This window comes from Petromyzon marinus (assembly GCF_048934315.1).
Source record: "Petromyzon marinus isolate PM22_M1 ecotype Great Lakes invasive population chromosome 76 unlocalized genomic scaffold, UKy_Petmar_22M1.pri1.0 chr76_unloc.3, whole genome shotgun sequence".
Taxonomy (NCBI): domain Eukaryota; kingdom Metazoa; phylum Chordata; class Hyperoartia; order Petromyzontiformes; family Petromyzontidae; genus Petromyzon; species Petromyzon marinus.
Window position 1 is genome coordinate 903381 of NW_027422620.1, and position 22217 is coordinate 925597.

Below are 22217 nucleotides of genomic sequence, written 5' to 3' on the forward strand. Positions count from 1 at the left end.
TGTGTCCCCCGTGTCTCCCCGTGTCCCCCCGTGTCTCCCCGTGTCTCCCCGTGTCCCACTGTGGTCTCCCCGTGGTGTCCCACCGTGGTGTGTCCCCCGTGTCCCCCGTGTCCCCCCGTGTCTCCCCGTGTCTCCCCGTGTCCCACTGTGGTCTCCCCGTGGTGTCCCACCGTGGTGTGTCCCCCGTGTCTCCCCGTGTCCCCCGTGTCTCCCCGTGTCTCCCCGTGTCCCCCCGTGTCTCCCCGTGTCTCCCCGTGTCCCACTGTGGTCTCCCCGTGGTGTCCCACCGTGGTGTGTCCCCCGTGTCTCCCCGTGTCCCCCGTGTCCCCCCGTGTCTCCCCGTGTCTCCCCGTGTCCCACTGTGGTCTCCCCGTGGTGTCCCACCGTGGTGTGTCCCCCGTGTCTCCCCGTGTCTCCCCGTGTCCCCCGTGTCTCCCCGTGGTGTCTCCCCGTGGTGTCCCACCGTGACCCCCCGTGTCTCCCCGTGGCGTCTCACCCCCCCACCCCCTCCCCCCACCCCCCCACCCCCCAGCCCCTCCCCCCACCCCCCCACCCCCCCAGCCCCCCCCCAGCCCCCACACCGACAGGCAGCAGGCCCCTACTTGTTCTGCAGGTCGAAGATCCGCTGGCACTCCTCCTTGTAGCGCTCCTGGTGCTCGGCTACGGAGAAGCGCGACCCGCGGGCAAACTTGGACATGGGGCCCTCGCCGGAGCGCGCCTGCTCAGTGGACATGGTGCGGACGACGTCGATGACTTCCCAGCGAGACAGCTTCTTGATCTACACAGACACAGAGACACAGACAAAGAGACAGAGAGAGACAGTGGACATGGTGCGGACGACGTCGATGACTTCCCAGCGAGACAGCTTCTTGATCTACACAGACAGAGAGACACAGACAGAGAGACAGAGACACAGAGACAGAGAGAGAGACACAGATAGAGACACAGACACAGAGACAGAGACAGGGACATGGTGCGGACGACGTCGATGACTTCCCAGCGAGACAGCTTCTTGATCTACACAGAGACAGAGACACAGAGAGACAGAGAGACAGAGAGACAGAGACACAGAGACAGAGAGAGACAGAGAGACAGAGAGACAGTGGACATGGTGCGGACGACGTCGATGACTTCCCAGCGAGACAGCTTCTTGATCTACACAGACACAGAGACAGGGAGACAGAGAGAGAGACACAGAGAGAGAGACACAGACACAGAGAGACAGAGAGACAGAGAGACAGAGACAGAGAGACAGAGACAGGGAGACAGAGAGAGAGACACAGACACAGAGAGAGACAGACAGAGAGACAGTGGACATGGTGCGGACGACGTCGATGACTTCCCAGCGAGACAGCTTCTTGATCTACACAGACACAGAGACAGGGAGACAGAGAGACAGAGAGAGAGACACAGAGAGAGAGACACAGACACAGAGAGACAGAGAGACAGAGAGACAGAGACAGAGAGACAGAGACAGGGAGACAGAGAGAGAGACACAGACACAGAGAGAGACAGACAGAGAGACAGTGGACATGGTGCGGACGACGTCGATGACTTCCCAGCGAGACAGCATCTTGATCTACACAGACACAGAGACAGGGAGACAGAGAGACAGAGAGAGAGACACAGAGAGAGAGACACAGACACAGAGAGACAGAGAGACAGAGACAGAGAGACAGAGACAGGGAGACAGAGAGAGAGACACAGACACAGCGAGAGACAGACAGAGAGACAGTGGACATGGTGCGGACGACATCGATGACTTCCCAGCGAGACAGCTTCTTGATCTACACAGACACAGAGACAGAGACACAGACAGAGAGAGAGACACAGACACAGAGAGACAGAGACAGACAGACAGACAGTGGACATGGTGCGGACGACGTCGATGACTTCCCAGCGAGACAGCTTCTTGATCTACACAGACACAGAGACAGAGAGACACAGACAGAGACACAGACAGAGAGACAGAGACAGACAGAGAGACAGAGACACAGAGAGAGAGACAGAGAGACAGAGACAGAGAGACAAAGACACACAGAGACACAGAGACAGAGAGACACAGAGAGAGACAGAGAGAGACACAGAGACAGAGAGACAGTGGGAGAGACAGAGACAGACAGAGAGACAGAGACACAGAGACAGAGACAGAGAGAGAGACAGAGACAGAGAGACACAGACACAGAGAGAGACAGAGACAGACAGAGAGACAGAGAGAGACAGAGACAGAGAGACAGAGAGAGACACAGAGACAGACAGAGAGACAGAGAGATACACAGAGACAGAGAGAGACACAGAGACAGAGAGACAGTGGGAGAGACAGAGAGGAGAGTGGGAGAGAGAGAAAGACAGAGAGAGATGGAGGGAGGAGGTGGAGGAGGAGCAGGAGGAGGAGGAGCAGGACGAGGAGGAGGTGGAGGAGGAGGAGGAGGAGGAGCAGGAGGAGGAGGTGGAGGAGGAGCAGGAGGAGGAGCAGGAGGAGGTGGAGGAGGAGGAGGAGGAGGAGGAGGAGGAGGAGCAGGAGGAGGAGGTGGAGGAGGAGCAGGAGGAGGAGCAGGAGGAGGAGGAGGAGGTGGAGCAGGAGGATGAGGAGGAGCAGGAGGAGGAGGTGGAGGAGGGAGAGGAGCAGGAGGATGAGGAGGAGCAGGAGGTGGAGGAGATGAGGAAGAGCAGGAGGAGGAGGAGGTGGAGCAAGAGGAGGTGGAGCAGGAGGAGGTGGAGGAGGTGGAGGGAGAGGTGGAGGGAGAGGAGGAGGAGGATGAGGAGGAGGAGGAGGAGGTGACCCCACCTCGTCCTCCATGACCCCCGAACTTGCGCAACAGCTGTTTGGCGTTCTTGAGGGAGAGGCGCCGCAGGTCGGCGTCCGTGCCGGTCACCGTCTTCTTGGCTGACGAGGGGGCGCTGTCGTCCTGGGGTCACGCAAGGGTCACGCAAGGGTCACGCAAGGGTCACGGAAGGGTCGGGCAAGGGTCACGGAAGGGTTGCGTAAGGGTCACGGAAGGGTCGCGTAAGGGTCACGGAAGGGTCATGGAAGGGTCGGGCAAGGGTCACGGAAGGGTCGCGTAAGGGTCATGGAAGGGTCGCGTAAGGGTCATGGAAGGGTCACAGAAGAGTCACAGAAGGGTCGTGCAAGGGTCACGGAAGGGTCGCGCAAGGGTCATGGAAGGGTCACAGAAGGGTCGGGCAAGGGTCACGGAAGGGTCGCGCAAGGGTCATGGAAGGGTCACAGAAGGGTCGGGCAAGGGTCACCAATACTATCCCCTTGCACCCCCACGACACACAATGTGGGGGTCTCAGTGAGGGGGTCTCAGTGAGGGGTCTAGGCAAGGGGGTCTCATCAAGGGGGTCTCAGCGAGGGGTCTCAGTGAGGGGTCTCAGAAAGGGGGTCTCAGCGAGGGGTCTCAGCGAGGGGTCGCAGAAAGGGGGTCTCAGCGAGGGGTCCCAGCGAGGGGTCTCAGTGAGGGGTCTCAGAAAGGGGGTCTCAGCGAGGGGTCTCAGCGAGGGGTCTCAGTGAGGGGGTCTCAGCGAGGGGGTCTAGGCAAGGGGGTCTCAGCGAGGGGGTCTAGTCAAGGGGGTCTCAGCGAGGGGTCTCAGCGAGGGGTCTCAGCGAGGGGTCTCAGCGAGGGGTCTCAGTGAGGGGTCTCAGAAAGGGGGTCTCAGCGAGGGGTCTCAGCGAGGGGTCACAGAAAGGGGGTCTCAGCGAGGGGTCTCAGCGAGGGGTCTCAGTGAGGGGTCTCAGAAAGGGGGTCTCAGCGAGGGGTCTCAGCGAGGGGTCTCAGTGAGGGGATCTCAGCGAGGGGGTCTAGGCAAGGGGGTCTCAGCGAGGGGGTCTAGTCAAGGGGGTCTCAGCGAGGGGTCTCAGCGAGGGGGTCTCAGCGAGGGGGTCTCAGCGAGGGGTCTCAGCGAGGGGTCTCAGTGAGGGATCTAGTCAAGGGGGTCTCAGCGAGGGGGTCTCAGCGAGGGGGCCCAGGTCACCTTCTGCTGCGTGGGCTTGTTGGGGATCTTGACGTAGGAGAAGCCCTCCCCGCAGCCCGTGGGGTCGGCAACCCCGGTGACGTCCAGCAGACACTTGCCCTTCATGGCCGCGATGAAGGCACGGGTCGTGTTCCACGGTGCCGTGCGTACCTGGGGGAGACACGGGGAGACACGGGGAGGTGTAGTGAGACACGGGGAGACACGGTGAGACACGGTGAGACACGGGGAGACACGGGGAGACACGGGGAGACACGGGGAGACACAGTGAGATACGGGGAGACACGGTGAGACACGGGGAGACACGGTGAGACACGGTGAGACACGGGGAGACACGGGGAGACACAGGGAGACACGGGGAGACACGGGGAGACACGGTGAGACACGGTGAGACACGGGGAGACACGGTGAGACACGGGGAGACAAGGGGAGACACGGTGAGGCACGGGGAGACAAGGGGAGACACGCGGAGACACGGGGAGACACGGGGAGACACGGGGAGACACGGGGAGGCACGGGGAGGCACGGTGAGACACGGGGAGACACGGTGAGGCACGGTGAGACACGGGGAGCCAGGGGGGGGGTCTCACCTCGTCATCAATCTTCATCTGGAACTCCTCCTCGTTCTCATCCTCGGGGGCGAACAGAGACTTCTCTCCGTAGCCAGCGTCCTGCACGCAGGGAGACACGCGGGGAGACACGCGGGGAGACAAGCGGGGAGACACGCGGGGAGACACGGGGAGACACGCGGGGAGACACGCGGGGAGACACGGGGAGACACGGGGAGACACGGGGAGACACGCGGGGAGACAAGCGGGGAGACACGCGGGGAGACACGGGGAGAGACGCGGGGAGACACGCGGGGAGGCACGCGGGGAGACACGGGGAGAGACACGGGGAGACACGCGGGGAGACACGGGGAGACACGCGGGGAGACACGGGGAGACACGCGGGGAGACAAGCGGGGAGACACGCGGGGAGACACGGGGAGAGACGCGGGGAGACACGGGGAGAGACGCGGGGAGACACGCGGGGAGGCACGCGGGGAGACACGGGGAGAGACACGGGGAGACACGCGGGGAGACACGGGGAGAGACACGGGGAGACACGGGGAGAGACACGCGGGGAGACACGCGGGGAGGCACGCGGGGAGACACGGGGAGAGACACGGGGAGACACGCGGGGAGACACGGGGAGACACGCGGGGAGACAAGCGGGGAGACACGCGGGGAGACACGGGGAGAGACGCGGGGAGACACGGGGAGAGACGCGGGGAGACCGCGGGGAGGCACGCGGGGAGACACGGGGAGAGACACGGGGAGACACGCGGGGAGACACGCGGGGAGACACGGGGAGACACGGGGAGACACGCGGGGAGACCCGCGGGGAGACACGCGGGGAGACACGGGGAGACACGGGGAGACACGCGGGGAGACACGCGGGGAGACACGGGGAGACACGGGGAGACACGCGGGGAGGTACGGGGAGACACGCGGGGAGACACGCGGGGAGACACGCGGGAGACACGGGGAGACACGCGGGGAGACACGCGGGGAGACACGGGGAGACGCGGGGAGACACGCGGGGAGACACGGGGAGACACGGGGAGACACGCGGGGAGACACGCGGGGAGACACGCGGGGAGACACGGGGAGACACGGGGAGACACGCGGGGAGACACGGGGAGACACAGGGAGAGACACGGGGAGACACGCGGGGAGACACGCGGGGAGACACGGGGAGAGACGCGGGGAGACACGGGGAGAGACGCGGGGAGACACGCGGGGAGGCACGCGGGGAGACACGGGGAGAGACACGGGGAGACACGCGGGGAGACACGGGGAGAGACACGGGGAGACACGGGGAGACACGGGGAGACACGCGGGGAGACACGCGGGGAGGTACAGGGAGACACGCGGGGAGACACGCGGGGAGACACGCGGGGAGACACGCGGGGAGACACGGGGAGACACGGGGAGACACGCGGGGAGACACGCGGGGAGACACGGGGAGACACGGGGAGACACGGGGAGACACGCGGGGAGACACGCGGGGAGACACGGGGAGAGACACGCGGGGACAAGCGGGGAGACGCGCGGGAGACACGCGCACACACACCACACGTGTATTTATTAATTAACCATCCCTACTTATCTCTGGGTCAACGACAACGTCAGCCCCTCCCCCTCCCCCCCTCCCGCACCCCCCCTCCCCCTCCCCCCCTCTCCCTCCTCCCCCTCCACCCCCGCGACCTTGAGGCGCTGCTCTGCGGCCAGCATGCTGTAGTAGGCGCAGCACTGCTCAGGGGACACCACGGCACGGATCTCCTCCTCCGTGGGAAGCCGGAACTCGTGCTTGATGACCCACCAGTTCGAGTCCAGGCCTGCACGCACACACACACAGACACACACACAGACACACACACAGACACACACACACATACACACACACAGACACACACAGACACACACACATAGACACACAGACACACACACACACAGACACACACACACACGCACACAGACACACACACACAGACACGCACACACACGCACACACACGCTCACACACGCACAGACACACACACACACGCACACACACGCACAGACACACAGACACACGCACATGCACACGTACACACACACGTGCACACACGCGCACACACACGCACACACACGCACAGACACACACGCACACGCACACAGACACACAGACACACACACACACGCACACACACGCACACACACACACACACGTACGGACACACGCACACACACACGCGCACACACGTACGCACACACACGCACACACATATGCACACGCACACACGTGCACACACACGCACACACACATGCACACGCACACACACGCACACACGCACGTGTATGCACACGCACACACACGCACACACAGGGACGCATCCCCACACGGACACACAGATGGACACACGGACACACAGATGGACACACGGACAGATGGACACACGGACACACAGATGGACACACGGACAGATGGACACACGGACACACAGATGGACACACGGACACACAGATGGACACACGGACACACAGATGGACACACGGACAGATGGACACACAGATGGACACACGGACACACAGATGGACACACGGACACAGATGGACACACAGATGGACACACGGACACACAGATGGACACACGGACAGACGGACACACAGATGGACACACGGACAGATGGACACACGGACACACAGATGGACACACGGACACACAGATGGACACACGGACAGATGGACACACGGACACACAGATGGACACACGGACAGATGGACACACGGACACACAGATGGACACACGGACACACAGATGGACACACGGACACACAGATGGACACACGGACACACAGATGGACACACGGACACTCAGATGGACACACAGATGGACACACAGATGGACACACAGATGGACACACGGACACACGGACACACGGACAGATGGACACACGGACACACAGATGGACACACGGACAGACGAGTGGGTAGACACACAGACACACGCAAGCACAGGCAGACGGACGGCCGGACAGACCAGACACACAGATGGATGGACACACAGAGACATGGTCAGACACACAGAGACACGCAGTCAGATACACACAGAGACACACAGAGACACGGTCAGACACGCAGAGACACGGTCAGACACACAGAGACACGGTCAGACACGCAGAGACACGCAGAGACACGCAGAGACACAGTCAGACACACAGATGGATGGACACACAGAGACACGCAGTCAGACACGCAGAGACACGCAGTCAGACACACACAGAGACACACAGAGACACGGTCAGACACACAGAGACACACAGAGACACAGTCAGACACGGTGAGACACGCAGAGACACGGTAAGACACGCAGAGACACGCAGGGACACGCAGAAACACACAGTCAGACACGCAGAGACACAGAGACATGCAGAGACACGGTAAGACACACAGAGACACGCAGAGACATGGTCAGACACGCAGAGACACGCAGAGACACACAGTCAGACACGGTGAGACACGCAGAGACACGGTCAGACACGCAGAGACACGCAGAGACTCGGTCAGACACGCAGGGACACAGTCAGACACGCAGAGACACGCAGAGACACGGTCAGATACGCAGAGAAACGGTCAGACATGCAAAGACACGCAGACACGTGGTCAGACACACAGAGACACGCAGAGACACGGTCAGACACGCAAAGACACGGTCAGACACGGTCAGACACGCAGAGACACGCAGAGACACGGTCAGACACGTTCAGACACGCAGAGACACACAGAGACACGCAGAGACACGCAGAGACACGGTCAAACTCGCAGAGACACGCGGTCAGACACGTACAGACATGCAGAGACACGCAGGGACATGCAGAGACAAGCAGGGACACGGTCAGACATGCACAGACACACAGAGACACGCAGGGACACGGTCAGACATGCACAGACACACAGAGACACGCAGGGACACGGTCAGACATGCAAAGACATGGTCAGACACGCAGAGACACAGTCAGACACGGTCAGACACGCAGAGACACGGTCAGACACGCAGAGACACGGTCAGACACGGTCAGACACGCAGAGACACGGTCAGACACGTAGAGACACGGACAGACACGCAGAGACACACAGGGACACGGTCAGACACGCAGAGACACGGTCAGACACGCAGAGACACGGTCAGACATGCAGAGACACGGTCAGACACACAGGGACACAGTCAGACACGCAGAGACACGCAGAGACACGGTCAGACACACAGAGACACGCAGACACACAGAGACACGCAGAGACACGGTCAGACACACAGAGACACGCAGACACACAGAGACACGGTCAGACACACAGAGACACAGAGACACGCAGAGACACGCAGAGACACGCAGAGACACGCAGGGACACCGACGCACAGACACACAGAGACACACAGAGACACAGAGACACGCAGAGACACAGAGACACGAAGAGACACCGACGCACAGACACACAGAGACACACAGAGACACACAGAGACACAGAGACAAGCAGGTACACCGACGCACAGACACACAGAGACACACAGAGACACAGAGACACGCAGAGACACAGAGACACACAGAGACACGCAGAGACACCGACGCACAGACACACAGACACAAGGGTGAATAGACGTGCGGCCACAGACACAAAGGCAAAGGTCCCCCGCGTAGCCTTAAGGCTGCTGGGGGGCAAAGTGCTGTTAGTAGCGAGGGCGGGCGTGGAGCTGGCAACACACACACACGGCCCTGTGTGTGTGTGAGCTCCACACACACACACAGCCCCTGTGTGTGTGTGTGTGTGAGCTCCACACACACACACACAGCCCCTGTGTGTGTGTGTGTGAGCTCCACACACACAGCCCCTGTGTGTGTGTGTGTGAGCTTCACACACACACAGCCCCTGTGTGTGTGTGTGAGCTCCACACACACACACAGCCCCTGTGTGTGTGTGAGCTCCACACACACACACAGCCCCTGTGTGTGTGTGAGCTCCACACACACACACAGCCCCTGTGTGTGTGTGTGCGCCAGTGCCGGAGCCTTCGAAGGCGCTACTACTGCTGCTGCTACTGCTGCTATTGCTGCTATTGCTGCTGATGCTACTGCTGCTGCTACTGCTGCTATTGCTGCTATTGCTGCTGATGCTACTGCTGCTGCTACTGCTGCTATTGCTGCTATTGCTGCTGATGCTACTGCTGCTGCTACTGCTGCTATTGCTGCTATTGCTGCTGATGCTACTGCTGCTGATGTTACTGCTGCCACTGCTGCTGATGCTACTGCTGCTACTACTGCTGCTGCTACTGCTGCTATTGCTGCTACTACTGCTCATGGTACTGCTGCTGATGCTATTGCTGCTACTACTGCTGATGCTACTGCTGCCACTACTGCTGATGCTACTGCTGCTACTACAGCTGATGCTACTGCTGATGCTACTGCTGCTACTACAGCTGATGCTACTGCTGATGCTACTGCTGCTACTACTGCTGCTACTACTGCTGATGCTACTGCTGCTACTACTGCTGATGCTACTGCTGCTACTACTGCTGCTACTACTGCTGATGCTACTGCTGCTACTGTTGCTGATGCTACTGCTGATGCTACTGCTGCTGCTACTGCTGCTACTACTGCTGCTAACAGCTAACAGCACTTTCCCCCAAAAATCTGTGTTTTGTGAGCGTGGTGGTGATGGTGGAAGTGGTGGTGGTGGTAGTGATGGTGGTGGTAGTGATGGTGGTGGTAGTGATGGTGGACGTGGTGATGGTGGTGGTAGTGATGGTGGTGGTAGTGATGGTGGTGGTAGTGATGGTGGTGGTAGTGATGGTGGTGGTAGTGATGGTGGTGGTAGTGATGGTGGTGGTAGTGATGGTGGTGGTAGTGATGGTGGTGGTAGTGATGGTGGTGGTAGTGATGGTGGTGGTAGTGATGGTGGTGGTAGTGATGGTGGTGGTAGTGATGGTGGTGGTAGTGATGGTGGACGTGGTGATGGTGGTGGTAGTGATGGTGGTGGTAGTGATGGTGGTGGTAGTGATGGTGGTGGTAGTGATGGTGGTGGTAGTGATGGTGGTGGTAGTGATGGTGGACGTGGTGATGGTGGTGGTTGAGCATGGTGGTGGTGGTTGAGCGTGGTGGTGGTAGTGGTGGTGGTTAGTGGTAGTGGTGGTAGTGGTGGTGGTGGTAGTGGTGGTGGTAATGGTGCGAGTGGTGGTGGTAGTGGTGGTGGTGGAAGTGGTGGTTGGTAGTGGTAGTGGTGGTGGTAGTGGTGGTGGTAGTGGTGGTGGTAGTGGTGGTGGTAGTGGTGGTAGTGATGGTGGTAGTGGTAGTGGTGGTAGTGGTGGTGGTGGTAGTGGTGGTGGTGGTGGTAGTGGTGGTAGTAGTGGTGGTGGTGATGGTAGTGGTGGTGGTAGTGATGGTAGTGATGGTAGTGGTGGTGGTAGTGATGGTAGTGATGGTAGTGGTGGTAGTGGTGGTAGTGGTGGTGGTAGTGGTGGTAGTGGTGGTGGTAGTGGTGGTAGTGGTGGTGGTAGTGGTGGTGGTAGTGGGAGTGGTGGTGGTAGTGGTGGTAGTGGTGGTAGTGATGGTAGTGGTGGTGGTAGTGGTGGTGGTAGTGGGAGTGGTGGTGGTAGTGATGGTAGTGATGGTAGTGGTGGTAGTGGTGGTAGTGGTGGTGGTGGTAGTGGTGGTGGTGGTAGTAGTGATGGTAGTGGTGGTAGTGGTGGCGGTAGTGGTGGTGGTGGTAGTGGTGGCGGTAGTGGTAGTAGTGGTGGTGGTGGTAGTGGTGGTGGTAGTGGTGGTGGTAGTGGTGGTGGTAGTAGTGGTGGTAGTAGTGGTGGTAGTGGTGGTAGTGGTAGTAGTGGTGGTAGTAGTGGTGGTAGTGGTGGTGGTAATGGTGCTAGTGGTGGTGGTGATGGTAGTGGTGGTGGTGGAAGTGGTGGTTGGTAGTGGTAGTGGTGGTAGTAGTGGTGGTGGTGGTGGTAGTGGTGGTAGTGGTGGTGGTGGTAGTGGTAGTAGTGGTGGTGGTGGTAGTGGTGGTAGTGGTGGTGGTAGTGGTGGTAGTGGTAGTGATGGTGGTAGTGGTGGTGGTAGTGGTGGTAGTGGTAGTGGTGGTAGTGGTGGTGGTAGTGGTGGTGGTAGTGGTGGTAGTAGTGGTAGTGGTGGTGGTAGTGGTGGTGGTGGTAGTGGTGGTGGTGGTAGTGGTGGTGGTGGTAGTGTTGGTGGTAGTGGTGGTGGTGGTAGTGGTGGTGGTGGTGGTAGTGGTGGTAGTGGTGGTAGTAGTGGTGGTGGTAGTGGTGGTGGTAGTGGTGGTAGTGGTGGTGGTAGTGGTGGTGGTGGTAGTGGTGGTGGTGGTGGTGGTAGTGGTAGTGGTGGTGGTTAGTGGTAGTGGTGGTAGTGGTGGTGGTGGTAGTGGTGGTAGTGGTGGTGGTGGTAGTGGTGGTGGTGGTAGTGGTGGTAGTGGTGGTGGTAGTGGTGGTGGTGGTAGTGGTGGTGGTGGTAGTGGTAGTGGTGGTGGTTAGTGGTAGTGGTGGTGGTTAGTGGTAGTGGTGGTAGTGGTGGTGGTGGTAGTGGTGGTGGTGGTAGTGGTGGTAGTAGTGGTGGTGGTGGTGGTGGAGCCACTGCTGTGCTACCGGTACGTTTGAAGTCTGCGCAGAGTTTGAGGCGCTTGCGGATGGAGCTCTCCGAGTGTGAGGGGAACGCTTTCTTGATGTCCTCCATGCGGATTCGGCGCGGACGATCCTTGCTCTTCCAGAAGAGGCGGTAGATGAACACCTGCACCACCACCACCACCGTCACCACCACCACCACCGTCAACACCGCCACCACCACCGTCACCACCACCACCACCACTGTCACCACCACCACCGTCACCACCACCACCACCGTCACCACCACCACCACCACCGTCACCACCACCATCGTCACACGTCTCTCTCCCCGCGTCTCTCCCCCCCGTGTCTCTCCCTGCGTCTCTCCCCCCCGTGTCTCTCTCCCCGCGTCTCTCTCTCCCCGTGTCTCTCTCCCCGCGTCTCTCTCTCCCCGTGTCTCTCTCCCCCCGTGTCTCTCTCCCCCCGCGTCTCTTTCCCGTGTGTCTTCCCCCCCACGTCTCCCCGTGTCTCTCTCCCAGTGTCTCTCTCCCCGTGTCTCTCCCCCCATCTCTCTCCCCGTGTCTCTCTCCCCGTGTCTCTCTCCCCCCGTGTCTCTCTCCCCCCGCGTCTCTCTCCCCGTGTCTCTTCCCCCCTACGTCTCCCCGTGTCTCTCCCCCCGTGTCTCTCCCCCCATCTCTCTCCCCGTGTCTCTCTCTCCGCGTCTCCCCGTGTCTCCCCGTGTCTCTCTCCCCGTGTCTCTCTCCCCGTGTCACTCTCTCCCCGTGTCTCTCTCCCCCCGCGTCTCTCTCTCTCCGTGTGTCTTCCACCCCACGTCTCCCCGTGTCTCTCTCCCCGTGTCTCCCCGTGCCTCTCTCCCCACGTCTCTCTCCCCGTGTCTCTTCCCCCCCGTGTCTCCCCGTGCCTCTCTCTCCCCGTGTCTCTCCCCACTACCCCCCCCCACCACTCCCCCCCCCCCACGTGTCGTCGCCACTTCCCACACCTGCAGGAAGTCCCGGATGTGGATGTTCGCTCTCTTGCTGTTGGGGCCGGGCACCTCGAACAAGGGACAGTGTTGTCCCACGACGAAGATGTGGGACACCTCCCGCACGTGGTAGCCCTGGCGCGTGCGGATCACCAGGAAGTCGGTGGCCGCCATCGTGTGCGGGTAGATGGGGGCCCGGTACAAGTTGCTCTCAAACGCCTGGAGCGTACCACGTGGGAGGAGGGGTGGACTAGTCTCCATCTGTTCCATCTCGCTCGCCTTCTACACCGCGTGTGGACTAATCTCCATCTGTTCCATCTCGCTCCCTTCTCTGACGCCGTGTGTGGACTAATCTCCATCTGTTCCATCTCACTCCACCTTCTACCACGTGTGTGGACTAATCTCCATCTGTTCCATCTCGCTCGCCTTCCCCGACGCCGTGCGTGGACTAATCTCCATCTGTTCCATCTCGCTCCCTTCTACACCGTGTGTAGACTAATCTCCATCTGTTCCATCTCTCTCCCTTCTCTAACGCCGTGTGTGGACTAATCTCCATCTGTTCCATCTCTCTCCCTTCTACACCGTGTGTAGACTAATCTCCATCTGTTCCATCTCGCTCCCTTCTCTAACACCGTGTGTGGACTAATCTCCATCTGTTCCATCTCTCTCCCTTCTCCGACGCCGTGCGTGGACTAATCTCCATCTGTTCCATCTCGCTCCCTTCTACACCGTGTGTGGACTAATCTCCATCTGTTCCATCTCGCTCGCCTTCCACACCGTGTGTGGACTAATCTCCATCTGTTCCATCTCGCCCCCTTCTCTAACGCCGTGTGTGGACTAATCTCCATCAGTTCCATCTCGCTCCCTTCTACCCGTGTGTGGACTAATCTCCATCTGTTCCATCTCGCTCCCTTCTACACCGTGTGTGGACTAATCTCCATCTGTTCCATCTCGCTCCCTTCTACACCGTGTGTGGACTAATCTCCATCTGTTCCATCTCGCTCCCTTCTACCCGTGTGTGGACTAATCTCCATCTGTTCCATCTCACTCCCTTCTACCACATGTGTGGACTAATCTCCACCTGTTCCATCTCACTCACTTCTCTAACGCCGTGCGTGGACTAATCTCCATCTGTTCCATCTCACTCCCTTCTACACCGTGTGTGGACTAATCTCCATCTGTTCCATCTCACTCCCTTCTACCACATGTGTGGACTAATCTCCATCTGTTCCATCTCACTCCCTTCTACCACATGTGTGGACTAATCTCCATCTGTTCCATCTCACTCCCTTCTAACACCGTGTGTGGAGTAATCTCCATCTGTTCCATCTCGCTCCCTTCTCTGACGCCGTGTGTGGACTAATCTCCATCTGTTCCATCTCGCTCCCTTCTACCCCGTGTGTGGACTAATCTCCATCTGTTCCATCTCGCTCCCTTCTACCACGTGTGTGGACTAATCTCCATCTGTTCCATCTCACTCCCTTCTACCATGTGGGTGGACTAATCTCCATCTGTTCCATCTCGCTGCCTTCTACCCCGTGCGTGGACTAATCTCCATCTGTTCCATCTCGCTCGCCTTCCCCGACGCCGTGCGTGGACTAATCTCCATCTGTTCCATCTCGCTCGCCTTCCCCGACGCCGTGCGTGGACTAATCTCCATCTGTTCCATCTCGCTCCCTTCTACACCGTGTGTAGACTAATCTCCATCTGTTCCATCTCTCTCCCTTCTCTAACGCCGTGTGTGGACTAATCTCCATCTGTTCCATCTCTCTCCCTTCTACACCGTGTGTAGACTAATCTCCATCTGTTCCATCTCGCTCCCTTCTCTAACACCGTGTGTGGACTAATCTCCATCTGTTCCATCTCTCTCCCTTCTCCGACGCCGTGCGTGGACTAATCTCCATCTGTTCCATCTCGCTCCCTTCTACACCGTGTGTGGACTAATCTCCATCTGTTCCATCTCGCTCGCCTTCCACACCGTGTGTGGACTAATCTCCATCTGTTCCATCTCGCCCCCTTCTCTAACGCCGTGTGTGGACTAATCTCCATCAGTTCCATCTCGCTCCCTTCTACCCGTGTGTGGACTAATCTCCATCTGTTCCATCTCGCTCCCTTCTACACCGTGTGTGGACTAATCTCCATCTGTTCCATCTCGCTCCCTTCTACACCGTGTGTGGACTAATCTCCATCTGTTCCATCTCGCTCCCTTCTACCCGTGTGTGGACTAATCTCCATCTGTTCCATCTCACTCCCTTCTACCACATGTGTGGACTAATCTCCACCTGTTCCATCTCACTCACTTCTCTAACGCCGTGCGTGGACTAATCTCCATCTGTTCCATCTCACTCCCTTCTACACCGTGTGTGGACTAATCTCCATCTGTTCCATCTCACTCCCTTCTACCACATGTGTGGACTAATCTCCATCTGTTCCATCTCACTCCCTTCTACCACATGTGTGGACTAATCTCCATCTGTTCCATCTCACTCCCTTCTAACACCGTGTGTGGAGTAATCTCCATCTGTTCCATCTCGCTCCCTTCTCTGACGCCGTGTGTGGACTAATCTCCATCTGTTCCATCTCGCTCCCTTCTACCCCGTGTGTGGACTAATCTCCATCTGTTCCATCTCGCTCCCTTCTACCACGTGTGTGGACTAATCTCCATCTGTTCCATCTCACTCCCTTCTACCATGTGGGTGGACTAATCTCCATCTGTTCCATCTCGCTGCCTTCTACCCCGTGTGTGGACTAATCTCCATCTGTTCCATCTCGCTGCCTTCTCTAACACCGTGTGTGGACTAATCTCCATCTGTTCCATCTCACTCCCTTCTCTAACGCCGTGTGTGGAATAATCTCCATCTGTTCCATCTCGCTGCCTTCTACACCGTGTGTGGACTAATCTCCATCTGTTCCATCTCGCTGCCTTCTACACCATGTGTGGACTAATCTCCATCTGTTCCATCTCGCTCCCTTCTACACCGTGTGTGGACTAATCTCCATCTGTTCCATCTCACTCCCTTCTACCCCGTGTGTGGACTAATCTCCATCTGTTCCATCTCGCTCCCTTCTCTAACACCGTGTGTGGACTAATCTCCATCTGTTACATCTCACTCCCTTCTACCCCGTGTGGACTAATCTCCATCTGTTCCATCTCACTCCCTTCTACACCGTGTGTGGACTAATCTCCATCCGTTCCATCTCGCTCCCTTCTCTAACACCGTGTGTGGACTAATCTCCATCTGTTCCATCTCACTCCCTTCTACCACGTGGGTGGACTAATCTCCATCTGTTCCATCTTGCTCCCTTCTACACCGTGTGTGGACTAATCTCCATCTGTTCCATCTCACTCCCTTCTACACTGTGGACTAATCTCCATCTGTTCCATCTCGCTGCCTTCTACACCGTGTGTGGACTAATCTCCATCTGTTCCATCTCGCCCCCTTCTCTAACGCCGTGTGTGGACTAATCTCCATCCGTTCCATCTCGCTCCCTTCTCTAACACCGTGTGTGGACTAATCTCCATCTGTTCCATCTCACTCCCTTCTACCACGTGGGTGGACTAATCTCCATCTGTTCCATCTTGCTCCCTTCTACACCGTGTGTGGACTAATCTCCATCCGTTCCATCTCGCACCCTTCAACACTGTGTGTGGACTAATCTCCATCTGTTCCATCTCGCTCCCTTCTCTAACACCGTGTGTGGACTAATCTCCATCTGTTCCATCTCGCTCCCTTCCACCCCGTGTGTAGACTAATCTCCATCTGTTCCATCTCACTCTCTTCTACACCGTGTGTGGACTAATCTCCATCTGTTCCATCTCGCTGCCTTCTCCAACGCCATGTGTGGACTAATCTCCATCTGTTCCATCTCACTCCACCTTCTACCCCGTGCGTGGACTAATCTCCATCCATTCCATCTCTCTCCCTTCTCTAACACCGTGTGTGGACTAATCTCCATCTGTTACATCTCACTCCCTTCTACCCCGTGTGGACTAATCTCCATCTGTTCCATCTCACTCCCTTCTACACCGTGTGTGGACTAATCTCCATCTGTTCCATCTCACTCCCTTCTCTAACATCGTGTGTGGACTAATCTCCATCCGTTCCATCTCGCTCCCTTCTCTAACACCGTGTGTGGACTAATCTCCATCTGTTCCATCTCACTCCCTTCTACCACGTGGGTGGACTAATCTCCATCTGTTCCATCTTGCTCCCTTCTACACCGTGTGTGGACTAATCTCCATCCGTTCCATCTCGCACCCTTCAACACTGTGTATGGACTAATCTCCATCTGTTCCATCTCGCTCCCTTCTCTGACGCCGTGTGTGGACTAATCTCCATCTGTTCCATCTCGCTCCCTTCCACCCCGTGTGTAGACTAATCTCCATCTGTTCCATCTCACTCTCTTCTACACCGTGGGTGGACTAATCTCCATCTGTTCCATCTCGCTCCCTTCTCTAACGCCGTGTGTGGACTAATCTCCATCCGTTCCATCTCGCTCCCTTCAACACTGTGTGTGGACTAATCTCCATCTGTTCCATCTCGCTGCCTTCTCCAACGCCGTGTGTGGACTAATCTCCATCTGTTCCATCTCACTCCACCTTCTACCCCGTGCGTGGACTAATCTCCATCCATTCCATCTCTCTCCCTTCTCTAACACCGTGTGTGGACTAATCTCCATCCGTTCCATCTCGCTCCCTTCTACCCCGTGTGTGGACTAATCTCCATCTGTTCCATCTCTCTCCCTTCTCCGACGCCGTGCGTGGACTAATCTCCATCAGTTCCATCTCACTCCACCTTCCACCCCGTGTGTGGACTAATCTCCATCCGTTCCATCTCGCTCCCTTCTACACCGTGTGTGGACTAATCTCCATCTGTTCCATCTCGCTCCCTTCTACCCATGTGTGGACTAATCTCCATCTGTTCCATCTCACTCCCTTCTACACCGTGTGTGGACTAATCTCCATCTGTTCCATCTCGCTCCCTTCTACCCGTGTGTGGACTAATCTCCATCTGTTCCATCTCACTCCCTTCTAACACCGTGTGTGGACTAATCTCCATCTGTTCCATCTCGCTCCCTTCTCTAACACCGTGTGTGGACTAATCTCCATCTGTTCCATCTCGCTCCCTTCTACCCCGTGTGTGGACTAATCTCCATCTGTTCCATCTCACTCCTTCTAACACCGTGTGTGGACTAATCTCCATCTGTTCCATCTCTCTCCCTTCTCTGACGCCGTATGTGGACTAATCTCCATCTGTTCCATCTCACTCCCTTCTACACCGTGTGTGCACTAATCTCCATCTGTTCCATCTCGCTGCCTTCTCCAACGCCGTGTGTGGACTAATCTCCATCTGTTCCATCTCGCTGCCTTCTCCAACGCCGTGTGTGGACTAATCTCCATCTGTTCCATCTCGCTCCCTTCCACACCGTGTGTGGACTAATCTCCATCTGTTCCATCTCACTCCCTTCTACACCGTGTGTGGACTAATCTCCATCTGTTCCATCTCACTCCACCTTCCACCCCGTGCGTGGACTCATCTCCATCCGTTGCATCTCTCTCCCTTCTCTGACGCCGTGCGTGGACTAATCTCCATCTGTTCCATCTCACTCCCTTCTACCACGTGGGTGGACTAATCTCCATCTGTTCCATCTTGCTCCCTTCTACACCGTGTGTGGACTAGTCTCCATCCGTTCCATCTCTCTCCCTTCTCTGACGCCGTGTGTGGACTAATCTCCATCCGTTCCATCTCACTCCACCTTCCACCACCGTGCGTGGACTAATCTCCATCCGTTCCATCTCGCTCCCTCCCGTCCCCCTCCCCCGCCCGGCCCGCCCCCGTGGAGGCGTCCGAGGCCCACCTGCAGGCACTGCCCGGGATGCAGCGAGCCGAGGAAGGGCGACGAGTGAGCGTAGACCGTCTCTCCGTAGTCGCAGTCCGGCGCCCCCGTGTCCTTGCCGGGTTTCTGCTCCCACCGGGCGCACGCAGAGACAAAAGTTCCACCGCCCGCCCGCCCGCCCGCCCGCCCGCCCGTCCGCCCGCCCGGCATCGCGTGGCCTCAACGGAACCGTCGGGACAAAGTGCCGTTAGTGTGCCGCTAGTGTGCCGCTAGTGTGCCGTTAGTGTGCCGCTAGTGTGCCGCTAGTGTGCCGTTAGTGCGCCGCTAGTGTGCCGCTAGTGTGCCGCTAGTGTGCCGCTAGTGTGCCGCTAGTGCGCCGCTAGTGCGCCGCTAGTGCGCCGCTAGTGTGCCGCTAGTGTGTCGCTAGTGCGCCGCTAGTGTGCCGCTAGTGTGCCGTTAGTGTGCCGTTAGTGTGCCGCTAGTGTGCCGCTAGTGTGCCGCTAGTGTGCCGCTAGTGTGCCGCTAGTGCGCCGCTAGTGTGCCGCTAGTGCGCCGCTAGTGCGCCGTTAGTGTGCCGTTAGTGCGCCGTTAGTGTGCCGTTAGTGTGCCGTTAGTGCGCCGTTAGTGCGCCGCTAGTGCGCCGTTAGTGCGCCGCTAGTGCCCCGCTAGTGCGCCGTTAGTGTGCCGCTAGTGTGCCGCTAGTGCGCCGCTAGTGTGCCGTTAGTGCGCCGCTAGTGTGCCGCTAGTGTGCCGCTAGTGTGCCGCTAGTGTGCCGCTAGTGCGCCGCTAGTGCGCCGCTAGTGCGCCGCTAGTGTGCCGCTAGTGTGTCGCTAGTGCGCCGCTAGTGTGCCGCTAGTGTGCCGTTAGTGTGCCGTTAGTGTGCCGCTAGTGTGCCGCTAGTGTGCCGCTAGTGTGCCGCTAGTGTGCCGCTAGTGTGCCGCTAGTGTGCCGCTAGTGCGCCGCTAGTGCGCCGTTAGTGTGCCGTTAGTGCGCCGTTAGTGTGCCGTTAGTGCGCCGTTAGTGCGCCGTTAGTGCGCCGCTAGTGCGCCGTTAGTGCGCCGCTAGTGCGCCGCTAGTGTGCCGCTAGTGTGCCGCTAGTGCGCCGCTAGTGCGCCGCTAGTGCGCCGCTAGTGCGCCGCTAGTGCGCCGCTAGTGTGCCGCTAGTGTGCCGCTAGTGTGCCGCTAGTGTGCCGCTAGTGTGCCGCTAGTGTGCCGCTAGTGTGCCGCTAGTGTGCCGCTAGTGTGCCGCTAGTGTGCCGCTAGTGTGCCGCTAGTGTGCCGCTAGTGTGCCGCTAGTGTGCCGTTAGTGTGCCGCTAGTGTGCCGCTAGTGTGCCGTTAGTGTGCCGCTAGTGTGCCGTTAGTGTGCCGTTAGTGTGCCGTTAGTGTGCCGCTAGTGTGCCGTTAGTGTGCCGCTAGTGTGCCGTTAGTGTGCCGTTAGTGTGCCGCTAGTGTGCCGTTAGTGTGCCGCACGGCGGACGGGGCGTGGGTGGGTGGCCGGCCCCGCCACGCCACAGGTGACGCTCGCTTGAGGCCGAGTCGACCTAGGGGAGGGCACCGGGACCCGGTTCAGAACGCCGCCGCCGCCGCCGCCGCCGGTGTTGGCCGTGAGCGGGAATCGAACCTCGGGTCGCCGGTTTGGTAGCGCTGACCGCTGCACTACCGCTCCTCACGCACAGACATCCCGGTGGCTGGGAGATGTTGACTACCTCGCCTGATATACAGGAGGCCGTGGGTTCGATCTCCGACCCTGAGAGATGTTGACTACCTCGCCTGGTGCACAGGAGGCCGTGGGTTCAATCCCAGACCCTGACGATGACTGCTGCTGCTGCGTGTGGAGTCTGCATCTCTCTCATCATCATCATCACCACGGTGGCTAGGGGATGTTGACTACCTCGCCTGGTATACAGGAAGTCCTGGTCCAACTCTGACCCTGACGAAGCCTGCTGCTGCTGCTGTCTGTGTGGAGTCTGCGTCTCTCTCATCATCATCATCAGCACGGTGGCTAGGAGATGTTGACTACCTCGCCTGGTACACAGGAAGTCGTGGGTTCGATCCTAGACCCTGACGATGACTGCTGTTGTGTGTGTGGAGTCTGCGTCTCTCTCATCATCATCATCATGGTGGCTGGGAGATGTTGACTACCTCGCCTGGTATACAGGAGGTCGTGGGTCCGACTCTGACCCTGACGAAGCCTGCTGCTGCTGTCTGTGTGGAGTCTGCGTCTCTCTCTCTCTCTGTCTCTCTCTGTCTCTGTCTCTCTCCCCGTGGTGGTCACCGCGTGGATTTGTCTCCGGGTCCTCCGGCGGATTTTCCTTCCACATTTAGAATCCGCGTGCGGTTTGTCGCACGCGGATTCCCACGTGGTAGTGATGATGATGATGATGAAGTCAGCCCCTTGGTTTGATTGTGATGGCCAGAGTCACTTCTGAATAAGAGCTACGTAGCTGTAGACACGTGGGTGTGCATACGTGTGTGTGTGTGTGCAGAGGCGTGTGTGTGTGTGTGTAGAGCCGTGTGTGGTGGTAGTGGAGTGTGTGGTGGTGGTGTTGGAAGAGGCATATTAGTAGTAGTGGTGATGGTAGTGATGGCAGTGGTGGAAGTGGTGGTAGTGTTGGTGGTGGTAGTGGTGGTAGTGTTGGTAGTGGTAGTGGTGGTAGTGTTGGTGGTAGTGGTGGTAGTGGAGGTGGTGGTGGTGGTAGTGATGGTGGTGGTGGTGGAGGTGGTGGTGGTAGTGGTGGTGGTAGTGGTGGTGGTAGTGGAGGTGGTGGTAGTGGAGGTGGTGGTGGTAGTGGTATAGTGATGGTAGTGGTGGTTAGTGATGGTAGTGGTGGTGGTGGGGTAGTGGTGGTGGTAGTGATGGTGGTGGTAGTGGCGGTGGTAGTGGCGGTGGTAGTGGTGGTATAGTGGTAGTGGTGGTAGTGGTGGTGGTGGTGACGTACCCGCTTGTAGTAGTTCTTGATCTTGGTGGCCATGCCCACCTGTGCCAGCAAAGGGGGGTACTCCTCACTGTGCTCCGCCAGCACTAGGTCCCCGTCCTTGCCCGTCAGGTCCTGCGGGGTCCTCATGAAGAACATCTCCCCCCCGCCAGACGCCTGCCGCTCCTGCTCCCTCATCTATTAAACACACACACACACGTATACACGTGAATCCACAGACACACACGTATACACATGTATATATACACACACACACGCGCGTAAATATGCACACACACAGACACACGTATACACACACACACAGACACACACACATGTATATATACACACACACAGACAAAGACAAAGATCCCCCATA

The 22217-nt window shown here is 58.3% G+C and overlaps 1 protein-coding gene across 1 annotated transcript in view; it reads right to left on the minus strand.

The window, feature by feature from the left end:
• Positions 1-22217, minus strand: part of LOC116958346 (transcription initiation factor TFIID subunit 1-like) — a 101305-nt gene that overhangs the window by 42072 nt on the left and 37016 nt on the right. The window contains 10 exon segments of the mRNA XM_076058570.1: positions 603-778; positions 2789-2806; positions 2808-2909; positions 3976-4125; positions 4563-4643; positions 6225-6355; positions 12145-12286; positions 13103-13303; positions 18944-19048; positions 21863-22036. Coding sequence (XP_075914685.1) covers positions 603-778; positions 2789-2806; positions 2808-2909; positions 3976-4125; positions 4563-4643; positions 6225-6355; positions 12145-12286; positions 13103-13303; positions 18944-19048; positions 21863-22036 — 1280 coding nt within the window.